This window comes from Ambystoma mexicanum, chromosome 1p (genome assembly GCF_040938575.1).
Source record: "Ambystoma mexicanum isolate Mex_15411 chromosome 1p, UKY_AmexF1_1, whole genome shotgun sequence".
Classification (NCBI taxonomy): Eukaryota; Metazoa; Chordata; class Amphibia; order Caudata; family Ambystomatidae; genus Ambystoma; species Ambystoma mexicanum.
The window spans coordinates 668,423,655-668,438,147 of NC_090921.1; the positions used below are offsets into that span (position 1 = coordinate 668,423,655).

The window sequence follows — 14,493 nt, forward strand, 5'->3', positions numbered from 1 at the left end:
GCGGCTCTAGAGAGGAACACGTCCAGTATGTCCTCAGACAAATCCAACTCCTTATAGCTCAACCTTTCAGCAGCCAAGCATGACAGTTCAGGCTGGTTAGGTTTGGATGGAGAATTTGTCCATCCGATTGGGAGAGGATGACCACTCTCTGTGGAAGGCACCAGCGAGGGAGGTTGGACATGTCCAGCAACTCCAGGCCCAGATCGGGAGTGGGAGGGGGGAATCAAAATCAATGTGGACCCGAACAGGCCTAGCCTCCTGAGAACAAACGGGATGAGTGATCAGCCAGAATACATAGAGTAGGTCAAAATCCCCATCAACCACCCGGATCTCACTCAACTCCAGCAGATTGATGTGCTCCCAGCATTTCAACAGATCTCAGTTTGCTTATCGTCCGGTCTTTGAGGTGAGCGCCCCAACCTTTAATGGATGCATCTGTAACTAGCGTCAGTTGGGGCCGGGTTTGTAACATGGCCTGTTTCAATAGCTTGTCTCCTTGAGACCACCACGCCAGGTCTCTGGACAGTCTTGCTGAGACCCTAAACGAGAACTTCAATCAAAGCAGTGTTCCTGAAAAAGGCAGAGTGCCGAAAAAAGGACCTAAGGTCATGGCGCCTCAAAATATACTGACCCAGACGTCCTGTCCAGTGCGGGGCTCGTAGAGGTGTCGGATGGAGCTGCGCTGCTCCCCCTGGCAACGGAAATGTTTTGTGAAGCGCAAGTGTACTGGGAAATAGAAATCAAAGATGCAAAATCTGTGGGAGGAAGGAATTTGTCAGAAGGCACCATTTTCGCAGTCACTTCACTGGGAACATTGGAACAAATATCTCAACAGCTACTGGATACCCTGGAAGATAGATTGCCAGGTTATCAGCACAGAACGAAAACAAAACTATCTAGTCATGACCCAGAACCAAGATGGCCAATCTAGGCCAAATATTCCATCTCCGTTGGACACGGATAGTCTGTGAAGGATGAAGAAATAGCCCCCGTTATCTGTAATATGCCATATTTTTCAGTGTCCATTCTGCAGTTGGAAAATTGTGTGACACGAACAGATGCAGTCCACTGTGAATGTTTAGCAAAACAATCTAGCATGTACAGACACAGTGAGTGTGGCGGGAGCAATGAACTATGTGCTAATGATTTTCACACTCTACTGAACTTAGACATTGAAGAGGATTTTAGCAAAGATCATGTTGATCACAATTAGTGACCTATTAATATTAAAGGGTGCTCTATAACCAATTAAAGACTAGTAATTTCTGCCATTCTGTGTTAGATTTATAGAACCATATCTCAAGTTTAAAGTAGCAATTGCTGAAATGTCAGTGATTTTATTTTCCATTGGAACAATGAAAAGGTCAAATGAGGTTTCAAAATATTTACATTTCTGAAACACCATTCACTTCAGAGTTAATCCTGTTAAGATCACTTTTTACGCAAGGAAATATTTTAAATTAGACCTTTGAAAATAAAATCTGTCCACAAATAGAAACTTAAGTTATACAATCTAATTTTGTAATGTTGACGTGGTTATTCTCATTTTAGTGTTTATGTATGTACAGTACTGCTATGCTTTTTAGTTCGATTCACCCTTTAGAAATCCAGCAAAACAAAGCAAAGTCACTGAGCAGGATCTGCCATCATGAAGTCCGGGGGTAGGTGGTGTTGCCGAGCAGGATAAGCAGTGTTAACCTGTAAATAACGGTAAGTGGGATTTGAAGGGGAGTGGGTGATGTTCCCCTTCGTCAGGAGGAGGCAGAAAACAAATGTAAAACTCATACGCATGTTGTAGAATACGAGTCATGTGATTCTTTAATAACAGAAACTAAAATTATACATTTATATTTAGAGATATATAATTATGAACTTAAGAACCCAAAATCATCCAACAGACTGAAAAGAAAGGTCCAGGTGGCATTTTAGAACAACAGCCTTCATCCTGTCCGAACAGATAATAGGTATAAAATATTAAACATCTTTACAGAATTGAATTGTGGGGAGAAAAGAGGGGTGTTCCTTCTGTTCACACTAACAAGGCTAACCTGCTGAAGATTGGAGATGCAATGTGAGCGAGTCCATAGACAGAGATCATTAACTAGGCGTAACAGAAGTGGGAGTCAAAAAGCACTCCTACATGCTTTGCATAAAGTGCTGAAGCCCAGCCATTTCACATGCACATTTGTGCTTCCTCCACACCTCACATTATCTCTCTACAGAACATATCTAACGGCCCCTACCTCCAAACAGACTGACCACTTTCCCTCCATTGGCTTCCTTCCACATGCCTCCTGTGGCTTATGCGGTAATGCCTTCATGCCACATGTACCCCACTGCAAGTCATCGCAGGTACATCCGCCTGTCAAATGCACCCTCCACTGACTGGTAATCGAGTGCTTTCTCCACATTGTACGCCCACAGCATGGCTTAATTGCACAGCATTCGTCACTGGGCTCGTCTGCCACACGAGACCAGTGTGCATGGTCTGCCTGGGCAGCTAATCCTTCTGCTTGTCAAGGGCACCTTATTTAGGACCTGCCCATTACATACCTCTCTTAATAGCCAGCCCATCATGTGCCCTTGCTGCACGGTCTACTGGTCATGTGATACCTCAGACTATCTTTATCCTCTGAACAGTTTGAGAGTCATGTGACGTGCTGCACAATTTATCCAAAAAACACATCTCTACAATTTTACCCAATCAGACGCGTTTTTCCAATACCCTGACCCCATTAACGAACGCATACTCCCTTCACCATGTAAAACGTTGCAGAGATTTGAAAGGCAACTGAATACTTAGACCCATAGGAATCATCCCACATTCGTGAAGCGAACTAAGAACCTTTGTCACTAGGGACTTGCCAGTCCTAACATAATGGATATGTTATAAGCCATACTGTGAAGTCAAAACACACCTATATCAATACTGGACAAACACCTGTTCAAAGAACAAAGTGCCTCTGTTGTGGAAGCGCATAAAGGAAAGCATCAGGGGGTGTCTGACATACACGTGCCATGAACTCCTCTGATCAGGATGTGCTACTCGTGGACATGCATGCTGTGCTGTGGCACATCTTCAAAGGATTTTGTGGCCTGAACTTCGCTCTATACAGGGTGCCGCTGCAGTGTGTCCCTGCAAATCAGTGAAGAGACCAGAAAGTACTTGACCGAGGGTGGCTCAATTAGACTTCGTGCATTTCAAAATGCAATATTCCTGATAACCACTCCAAATGTTAAGCATTCACTCCTGCCCACACTCACCAAACACAGACGGGAAGGCACAGAGGAGCAGTAATGAAACAGACATGCAGGGAGACTGCCCTACCTACCTTGAGGAGTGTGTCGACAGGATACACTACAGAACGATGGGCCTCCGCAAAGCAAAGCATAGTCAGCCATGGGTGGTATCCGATTAGGACAGGCAGAAATAAACTGAGCAGTGCATATAGAGAAGGTTTCACAAAAAAACAGTCTGTAAACCACCAGTCACAGAGGCGGGCTCTGCATGCAACAATCCTGCCCCTTAAGGGTTCATCACTTCAGTCTCTCGAGCAGCTGGTCTGTAGAGCATGATAAACATCTAGCCAGCTCTAGGAGAATAGGCGATCACTTTCAATAGTCACCAAGTTTGGTAGAAGAGAACAGAGCACCTAATATTTTCAAAATAGAAGTATTTGGTTCACAAATGTTTCTACTGGCTACAGTTGCTACCAACTGAAAAATCTCGGACAAAAAGCCATTTGGATAAGAGAAAACCCACTGCCACTCCATCCCATTGTCACCAGTGTAGCCACAGCTGAACTGGTGTTAAATGTCACATTGCGTAGAGAACATCTAATAGCACTATGCATCCTTCATTAACTCCACATGTCTGGTTCCTCCGTACCCTGCATTACGATGCACACAGCTGGTCCCTAAACTCTCTGTAGACAGAAGGTACATGTGTACCCTAGAGTGATCTGTAGATAGCCTGTCCCTGCACGCCCTGCAGTGTCCTGCAGACAGCCAGTGGGCTGCAGGCAACTGGTACACATACAGCCTCCAATGAGCTGCAGAAAGCCAGTGCCACTGTAATTGGCAGGGAGCTCCAGGTAGTCTAAGCTTTCTAAATATGAATATCTGTTCCCCCTGCAGCATGTACAGAACTCCAGACATGCAAGCAGTTTAGTACCACTGATGAGTTGCAAACATCAGTCCATCAGCAGCATTCTGGCCCCTTCTGTCCTCTGCACTGGCCTGGAGACCGCTGATCCATCAGCACCTTGTAGTTAACCACAGATAGTCAGTGCCTCTAAAATGCAGCAAAAGCTGCTGCCTGGTGAACGCTACCACTTTCAGCAAAGACATGCTGTGTTGGGGGAAATGTCTGCCTAATGATAGGTTGCTAGGGTGAGAAAGCTAGTTTGTTAAAGGCAAGGACATCCATTGCCAAATGGTTGAATCATTCATGTGCTCCTTCACTTTAATAAGCGTTGCACACAGCTTGCTACGAAGCAGCCAGCTCCATTCAATGACTGGAGTATGCAGTGAATCCCCTTTAAAAATACAATCTTAAAAAAGTTAACTATGTTGCCAATATTTAAATCTCATGGCTTCAATCGTACCCAGAGCTGAATCGAGGCACATCTTCACATCCTTACAGACCAAAAGCACAACATTGGTAACTTGATTAAAAACAAATTACTGTACCCATTTCCCGATTCATAGCTATGCCCAAAATGCTTAATCTCTTTTGCTGCTCTTCTGTGAACCATCACATCTCAATTCTACAGCCAGTTGTGAAGTACATAGGCACCAACGGGGGGTGTGCTAGTCTATTCAAAATAAAGCAAACATCTGGGCGATATCCAGGTCAATCTTACAAACATACATTACAATGAAGGTGGCCAAGAAGACTGTTTTTACCTTGCGCAGGTTTCTTTTGCAAAACTACCTTTACAACAGACATTTGTTGGCTGCTGCTGTGAAATATTTTCTTAAAGCAAACTACACCTTCAGTTGCAACGGCAAGTATTGTGTGACACTCAAATCAGTCCCACAAATACAGATGGATCACAACAAAACCTCAACAAAAAGACTAAAGGCAGCTGCTGTTGGGAGCAGGCTTAAGCCAGATATAAGATAGCAATGCAATTTACAGCCATAGCTTCTGAAGACAGATTAATGTCAGAAAAAGAATAAGATCACCCCCTGCAGACTTCCCCTTAAATAGAGCAGATATAAAAAGGTTCTTGTGCGACATGTAGGTGTTCACAGTAATGTCTTACTTAAGACCACCCACTCATGCTTCACTAGGAATGGCTTTGAGGGAATCCCACTTTATATTTTTAAATCAAAACTTGAAACTACCTTTGTTGAGCATTACAGGACTTTAGAAGTAGAAGATCAGGAGAGATGGACCCTGTCAAAAGCAACTGCTGCCTTTTGCTGTACATGGGATATGCAGCACCTCTTCATGATCGAGGTAAAGGAAAAGCAGCAGAGTATGGCCTGTTCCTACTTATATAACATAAGGCTCTACCATCTGTCCCAGGTCAAATAAGAATTTCCCAGCACCGTCTCTAGGATTTGTTAAATGCAGCCAGCACAGCCCAGATCATCTCCAGCGCATTGGCTTTGCTCCCTTCCACATCTGGATCGAGGTCCAGTAGGTCCTTGGACCTGTTCATAGCAATGTCATACTTCTCGTCAGAGAGGGAGGTGAAAACATTCTCAAGGACATCTGAAGAGTGGGCCAGGACCAGGAGTGCCAGAGTTCGCCGGTCCATGCGGTGGGGATCATTGACCCATTTCTCCAGCACACTTTCCTGTAGCTTTTTGACTAGCCGCTGCTTCTCTGTGGTGTTGGTGACTGGATGGGTGGTCATGTCAAAAAGCAGGAAGTTCTGCTTCTCAGTCGTGAGAATTCCCTTCTCCACTAGGTTCTTGGCGATGCGCTCTCTCACATTCCGGAGCTGGTACTGCAGTTTGAAGGGATTCCAGGTCTCCCCTGTAGGATAGGAAAGGTATTGCTTTAAATAAGATTTGCATTTGCACATTGGATCAAAATCCAGGCTGCAGTCAAGACCTCAGAGGACAGATAATACATATATAGGACAATACATGTTTTCTCATACATGTGAATAGCAGACAAGATCGTTCAACCCCAGTTTCTATATCTAATGGATTATTCCTTACAATACAAGGAGCACTGATATACACCCAGCTTCCAAAGACTCCATTCCTCTCCCTTCACTGAACAGGTTAGGTGTCTTTGAATAGCGACCAAATGTCTCTCGCATACTTCTATATTTTCTCTGAGACCAATCACCACACTTCACAGCATACTTGGTGTCAAACGCTACAAAGATTCTTGTTTCTTGTGCAATACCTTTTCATGGAGAACAGTGCAGATTATGCCATATCAATGCATGCCTTTGAAGTCTAGCTTCCAACAGGAGCTCTGAACATTTCTCAAATGAGACAGTTGATAAAGATTACCTTTCCCCATGTGCCTGGACCCAGCAATGTAATTTTAGTTTCACTGATTGCCTTACAAAAGGAAATAGTCCTACAGTGTCCAGAACCTCACAGAAGATTGATCCAGAGTTGCACATACAACCCGACACCAGGGCCAGTTCTAAGAGCAAGGACCACTGATTGGTGCCCAAAAATGCATTCACCTCTTTCTAGACCAGAGGGGCCGGACACAGAGCCCTTCATACAGTGTGCCAATACTAGATAAAGCAAACACCAAGTGCTATAGGCCAAGAAGAATCCAAAAAAAGAAAACCGCCACTCAACCAATAAGCTCTCTGATGTCCCCAATACCCGAAGCAAGTGAGTGAAATGACGGATACGTTGGTAACACTCGTGTGGCAATAGAATAAAATGAGCAAGACAATGTGCTTACCTGTAACAGCCTTTTTTGAGCTTGATAGAGGTTTTATATTCTTAGCCTATGCAGCTTGGGAGCTGTTCGATCTGGAAGTTCCTTATCTTAGTCTGAGTATACTTAATACAAGGCATCAATATGACAATATCTGAACTTAAATGTAAGAACATCAGAAGGCCTATAGGCCACCTGTATCCCTGCAAGCTATTTTCTGTTGTCCGCTCTGCGTGGCCAATGGCTCTTCTGCCAAACAAGGTATAGCAGATTACCAACAAAATTACCTCTTTCTAAATCTGCCTGCTTCTACTCTCTGCCCTCTGTAACTCATCCAGAACAGGACTGCGAGACTTGTCCTTGGCCTCAAGCCCAGGGATCGGATCTCTCCAGGACTGAAATCTCGGCACTGGCTCCCAGTGGCTGCAAAGATTAAGTTAAAAACTCTCTGTATTGTCGACAAGGCATTCTGGAGCCGGGGGCCTCAATACCTTCAACTCTCTCTTCCTAAATATCTTCCTTCTCAAGCTCTTCGCTCATCCGGCTCCAACTCCCACAGGGTCAGTCGCTTCTCCAAGCAACGAGTTGATGGTGGATCGCTTTCTTTGGCTGGGGCCTCTCTCTGGAACAGTCTCTCTGATACATAAGGAGAACCATGTCTGGTTCCGGAAGCACATCAAAACCTTCCTCTTTGCTTCTGCTTTCTCTCCTCCTCTGCCCTGCTGAACTCCTGACTGAAGCTGCACTGGCCACCTAGCTACCCTCTGATCTCGGGCCCAGGTACCCTCTCCCGCCAGTTACACACCTGCACTGCATACCTGGCATTCCCTGCACTTGACTGTTTCTATATCCCTACAGCTCCCTACCAGCACTTGACACCCGATGTCTGCACGCACCCTTGCACTTGCCACCAGCTGGCCGCACTTTTATTTATTGCTTTATTATTCTATTTATTTTACTGTCATTCCCATGTACTGCACTGCCCCCACTCCCCTTTTTCCCGCACTTTTCCACCCCTCCCCTTTCCCCTGCACTTGTGCAATCTCAATGTCACCTGGCCTAGTAAGATTGTGGTCTGTCTTCCCTCTGTTCCCCTCCCTTGCCTCGTCGCGCCTTGAAACCCTTGTGTATAGGTGTGTTATAAATGCCATATATCAATGCAACATTGTTCTGGTCACCAGTGTTTTTCCAGGTAACGATTCAGAAGGGCATAGGTAACCCTTCAGAAAGAGGCATGCTGCAGCATTCAATGGGAGTGTCTAAGAAGGAGCCCAAAGAAAGTGAGACTGATGGAAAAGAAGAGCGAGAGAAAGACAAAGGAAAGAACAAAGCAAGGGAAGGATTGACTGGTCAAGGAGGAGAGAAAGTAAGGGACAGGAAAGAAGAAAGATCAAACTAAGTTAAAGATGCAAAAATAGGAGAGTGATCGGGAGGAAGAGCAGGAAAATGTATAGAGCGTGAATGAAAGTAAGGCAAGAAACAAAGGTACAATACAAATAAGAGGGACAAAAAGGGGAAGAACTCAACTATTATGAGAAATGGAGATGTAATTAAATGTTAGTCAATTTAGCAACCTAAAAACTTTGAATGATTGAGTGGGTCCTGCTGGCAGTTAAACTTAAGATCTGTATGCCCAGTCACAGATTTTAGTAGCAGGCGCCAACTCACTGAACAGTATTTCCAGCTGAGAATTGTGGGAGGATATAAAACAAAAAGGTAAAATTAACGTGGAGGCACAGTAAGGGACATAGTAAATAAACAGAAGAAAGGAGTAGGAAGAAGTGGGAAGATACTGTGCAAGCATTGACATAGCTTTTGCTGGAAATGTGGCAACTGGCTGCAACCGTTGCTGTGCATGTGGCGACTGGCCTGACCTTTTGCGGGGCACGGAAGTCCAGGCCCATAACTACTCTTTGCAAATGCTGGTCAGAGCTATTGCTAGCTATGCAACGGGTGGTCAAATATATTTGAAGGAATTAGAAGGAAGGTTATATGTATTACGAGCTTGGCCATAGATGTTTCAGGAATGTGGAAACTGGCCATACAAACACATTGCCGGCAATGAGGAGTCTGGTCATGGAGAAGACTCATCGGTGCAGATATTCTTTGAGCAACACATTTGTTGACTGTTTTCATTGAAACTGTCATTTATACCAGCTAGCACTGTAGAAGTCACCTGGCCTGCACAGAAGCCATATTGTGCCCATGGGTGGGGTGACTATACTATGGTTGGTGGAGATGAAAAATGAAATTGGAAGGAGGAGAAGAGAGCAGTGTGACTACAGGGAGGGAATTTAGGAAGATCAGAACAATTGGGAAATGCTAGTTTCTGCCTGGCTTTGTGCACTCTCGTGGGTGGTGTATCGAGCAAGATTTGGTGAGGAACTGGAGCCAAAATAGTGAGCCAGTAGTTGGTTGTGTGAAGAGCAAGGAATGAGACGCGGACTCAGGGCGTTTGCCCTAAACATTTATTAAATAATAAAGAGGTTGGAAAAGGCCTCACCGTCTCCAATCTAGAAGGCATTTTCCCTACCTCAACCAAAACCAAGGGCCTGTTGTGCGTCAAGATGTCCAAAGTAAAAATGTCCTGCATCCAAAATCCAAACCTAGCCCTCACACTCTAAAGTAACTCCAAGGTGCTAAAGGTAATGTCTCTGACTTGCACAAATGTTCAAGTTCAACAAAAAAGGCATAAATCCAACAAAAGTTCCAAATGAATAATGTTCACAGTTCCCGGGAATGACTCCCTTCCCCAGGTTTCTCTCCACTAAAACAAAATGTTCAAAGGAATAACCAAGTTCTTTGTAGCTCAAGAGGATAACTCCCCTCTTGATGTTACAACTTATTCCAGGGGAAATGTCTCCCTTCCCCAATTCCTTCACACATTCAACATAATCCAATTCCTTCACACATTCAACATAATCCAAAAATTCTTAAGGGCATGAATCTTCCTTGGAATTCTGTGACTCGCATGACACCTGGTACTCTCCTGCCAGGTTCTCTTTACACATTCACTGCAGTTCAGAATTCTTAGGGCATGGGGCTTCCTTGGGATTCTTTAACTCACAAAACACTGGGTATACTCTCCTGCCAGGACTTTATTTATGTTGTCTACTTTATAAACACTTTGGCTTCAATGATATACTCTCCTGCCAGTGTTTAACATTAATTTCAGTCCTTTCTGCCACACTGTTTTCCCCACTTCTATTTTCTAATGTGGCGGCGGGTCCCAGACCCTTTCCCATAGACGTCTCTTGTAACGAAATGTCCAGGGGATCTATTCTGTTCAGGCTTGCCCCAGCTCTCACACCATTTCCTTCAGTACGTGGTACACCCTCCAAAGCGCCCAGGTGGCCCGTCCCTCTGCACAGGCTCACCGTTTCTCAGCAGTGGCTTCAGGGTCCCTTGCGTCTCCCATGTCGGTCTGCAGCTTGTCGGGTTTGTGGAACACTTTGTTCACTAGTCCGCTTCCACCGCACCTCTGGCTCCCATTGGCAGCTTCCTCCAGCTCCTCCCCCTTTCTCTGCATCTCGATGGCAGAGCTTCGACCCGTGAGCTTCTCTGTGCAACGTTCCCAGACCTCCCACAACTTGGAAAGACCGTCTGCTTCTTCTGGCTGTTCCCACCAACATCGGAAGCAGCTAATCTCCAACGTCGCCAGCCATCGCACTCTCTGTCTCTCTCCTCGACTGTCCTCGCCATTGCTGGGTAAGAAGCCGACTAACTCCATGCTTCTTTTCCTGGCATGGTTTTGAACCATGTCGAGCCAATCAAATTCTTCCAGCTACTAGACTGCTGGCATTGGTTTGCATTAGGAGCAACCATCATAGCGCCTTGCCTCTTCCTCGTCTCAGTTTTTGTTCTTTTATTTGCTCTCCAATATTGAGGAATGCGGTCAGTAAAATTGTTAAGTTGTTGAGGATGATGATGGCAGCATGCCATTAGGGCATGAGGAATGGAGGGAATATCCCTCTAAGGGAAAGGGGACTACTGTGTCTCACCTGATCATGTCATGTCATTTCATTCCACTGAGGGTCGCCTCTCCCATGTGGTCCTCCCTCAAATAGCCACCCCCCATGGTCAGAGGTAGCCGCTGCCGTCCCCTGGCCACATGAGGAGCGGCCACCTCTTGGGAAAGGCGTTACGACATCATCAGAATCACCACAGTTAGCATTTTAGGCAGATCTATGTAATCCCATTAAGTTACCAAGTGTGATTAAAGGAATACTGCTCTACAGGCGTACAGGGATATGTAGTGGCGAAAAAGCCCCCTCAGCCCCACACTACTAATAAAACTAAGAGTGATCACAAACATGAAGGTACAACAGACACAGCCTGATGGGCACACCTTTCAAGGCCTTTTGTGGTCACGTGGGCTGAGGGCAGGCTATAATCCTCAGGAGGGGTGTGAGGTGATAACAGCCGCAACACAAACAGAAATAGTAGAAAGACTTAAATAATAATGTCCAAAGTTCAATAAAAATATATATACTTTAAATAAACAATAAAAATGCAATCAACTAACAGAAATTTCAGCAATGTCGCTGCTCAAAAGGATAGGTTTGTCAAGAAAAAGGTTACAAAGGAGTCTCACAAGTCATTGTTGCCCAAAGAAAATGTACCAAGTATTGTGGGAGAGGGCCTCCTGACAGTACCTTACTCTTTGTTTTGGGTGGTTCAAAAGAGTAGAACGGGGCTTTTCCGCGGTTTCCTTGCAGTCTGACCGAATTTGAGCTGCAGCGAGTCAGCCGCGAGATGGGTCTCTGTGGGCTTCGAGTCAGCGTTCGAGGTGATAAAATCCAATGAGTCTAACTGGTGTAAATTAGCGGTTGATAAGATCTGAGATGAGGCATACGCTGGGTCGAGTTGGCGTGTGACGCATAACTTCCAGCAGTATGGACCGATGAATGAGTCGGGTCGAGGGGCGGTTTTGTTGGTTCTATGTGGCGCTTGAAAAGTGCAAGGAGTTGGATGCTTCCACAACAGTGAGTTAATGCTTGAATTGTGTGGGCGATGAATGCTACTGGTGCGAGGCAGCATTAAACCAGTTAGAAGATGCAGTCAGTATTTCAAAGGTTGCAAAGAGTGCCACATGCAGCACTTCCGGTCCTGCAGGATCAAGGCAGTTCAAAGGTGTCTCGAAGTGGCAAAACAAGTATTCCAGGGTGCTTTGGACTTCACAGCGAGTCCTTTTTGCTCTGCACTTCCAGTCCATTGACTTTGGAATGGACTGCACTTCCAGCAGAGGTACACACGTGTATTATTATTCTTCTACTGTTCAAAGTTGAATCAAGGAAGGGGAGTAAGAACCTTTCCATAAATGCAAAGTAACTTGTGTAACCAAATTGAAATTAATTGAAAATGCATGAATTTATTATCTTCGAACTAGAGTGATTAGAGACTTTTGATATGTAATGAAATTAGTGATTTTAAGTATAATGGTTGTGATTTTATCATTTGCCCTTTTAGGATGTTCTGCTTTTATACAAAAGCATTGTGTTATGTGATGAATTTATAATTTTAAGAATTGTGAAATGTTAAATTCTTTTTTACAGGTATTTTCATAAGGTATGAAATAACCCAAATACAATTGAAAAAAAATTAAAACATGAAAAATGTCAGCTGGGATTGATTCCTGTATAAGGCGTCCAATCCCTGCTGCTGTAACAAGTGCCCTTTGCCTTCTTACATCAGACCCAGACTGCCTTATTCTGAGAAGAATTGAGGGCACAGGCAGGAAGAGAGCCCCTATCGAAAACCAAGATGGTGGAACCCCTTCTCAGGCTCACCTTTCATCATCCAGCTAATCTAACCCTGACCCATTCCCAAAGGCCCTTTGGTGTGCCACACGAATGTACCAGGCTGGCCTTTGCTAATGGAGTGCTTTTGAAGCAGGGGTTCCAGGAGTCTCCTGGTGAGAGTTCCTGTGCTTTGAGGGGAAGAGTTACCCTTCCTCCCGGTGGATCAAAGGAAGGCAGCAACCTGGGTTTTGTTTCACTTAAGAGCATTAGAGAATGCCAGACTATCGATGAACAGGCATAGCCTCGCCATCACTGACCTGGGCTCAAAGGGTTGAAACTTGCATGGTACTGAATTGGAATGGCTCTGATAATTGTGTGCAATTAACAGTCACAGGGTATGACTTATTCTTAGCAATTACCCTTCCAAAAGGCTGATAAAGCAACACTTACGATTTAGGTCTGCTACCTTTGTCTGCAGGGAATAGGTGTCCCAGCAACTGTCAGGAATGCACATTACCTTTAAGCCTGCCCTTTGGCAGTGAAGAGCAGGGGCTGCATGCAGTTGTCAGGGGAATTGGCTGACGTGGCCTCCTCTCTACTCTCCTTCTCCTCCCAACTCCTCCTGATGGATGATCTCAACATCCATCTAGATTCTCCCGACTCCTCAGGACCTTTCTGCAACCTATGCAACTCTCTCAATCCTACCATCTGGCCCCACGCCCACTGTAGGCCACCCCTTGGATGATCTCATCTCTACTGACATCCCTCTCTCAACCCCTCTCTCTCAGACTGAACACTCTTCTCTCATCACACCTGAAACTCTCCTGTAGCAGCAACACTGCCACTCGGCTTCAAAGTCACCAGACCCATGAAAAAAGGGACAGCGGCTGCCTTTGCCTCCATCTACTCTCATCGTCCCATTCCTACGGCGGACTCCTACCCTGACAGCCCTCGTCAACATCAACCTCTCCATCTCGAACAATGGCACTCTTGCCCCTGCAATGAGGGTCTGACTGAAGCCTTCCAAAAAGTGCAACTCTTGGTACGACTCTGATCTGGCTGCCTTTAAATGCAAATGTAGGGCAGCTGAGCGGAAATGGAACTCATCGGGCGGATCATCTGACAAACTGGCATGTAGCCTCCTTCAAAGGCAATACTGACACTGCATCCGCTCCAAGAAAAAGTCTATATTCAAGCCCGCATCTCTGCGGCATCAAACAAAACGGCCAAGCGTGTCACAGTCTGCAAGGCACTAGCCAATCCTCCTCCTCCTTCTCCTCCTCCATCAAATCTGATCGGAATCGTACAAAAATGTCGACCTGGGAATTGAGACGGCTGAAAATGCAGCCTTTTCTTTTTTTTTTAACCCCCCCTTACACCACATATGTATGTGGGGGATTTAGAGTATAATATTAATATGGGTGTGCATATTATATATGTGGTGTAAAGGGTTTTAAAAAAAAGTGCGCATTTTCGGCTGTCACAATAATCACATAGATCCCATCTGATGAGGTCACCAGACAAGTCCGGTCTATGAAGGATTCATCCAAACAGGTGGACCCCTCGCCCCTCTAGAACCATTTAGGACAATATTGACTCCCTCGGCCCAGCCTTGGCTCATCTGTGCAATCTCCTTTTTCACTGGAGTTTTCCCCCAACTGCCCTTAAGCACTTCCTTGTGCACCCTCTGTTCAAGAAACCCTCTGCCGACCCCTTCATTCCGGCAAACTACCGCCCTATCTTCACCACACCTTTCTTGGGCAAACTCCTGGAGAAGGTGGCCATCACTCAGCTGACCCTTCACACAACCACCAGTCTGGCTTTAGAGCATCCAGAGGCACAGAAAATGGTCTTCTGAACACCTGTGAAGACCTGCTCTCA

General features: G+C 45.3%; 1 protein-coding gene across 1 annotated transcript in view; it reads right to left on the bottom strand.

The window, feature by feature from the left end:
* Positions 1-1,792: 1,792 nt before the first annotated feature.
* The window catches only part of GOLPH3L (golgi phosphoprotein 3 like), a 412,781-nt gene continuing 400,080 nt past the window's right edge, over positions 1,793-14,493 (bottom strand). Inside the window, exon 5 of the mRNA XM_069649737.1 lies at positions 1,793-5,992. Coding sequence (XP_069505838.1) covers positions 5,565-5,992 — 428 coding nt within the window. The 3' untranslated portion in view covers positions 1,793-5,564. The remainder of the gene's footprint in view (positions 5,993-14,493) is intronic.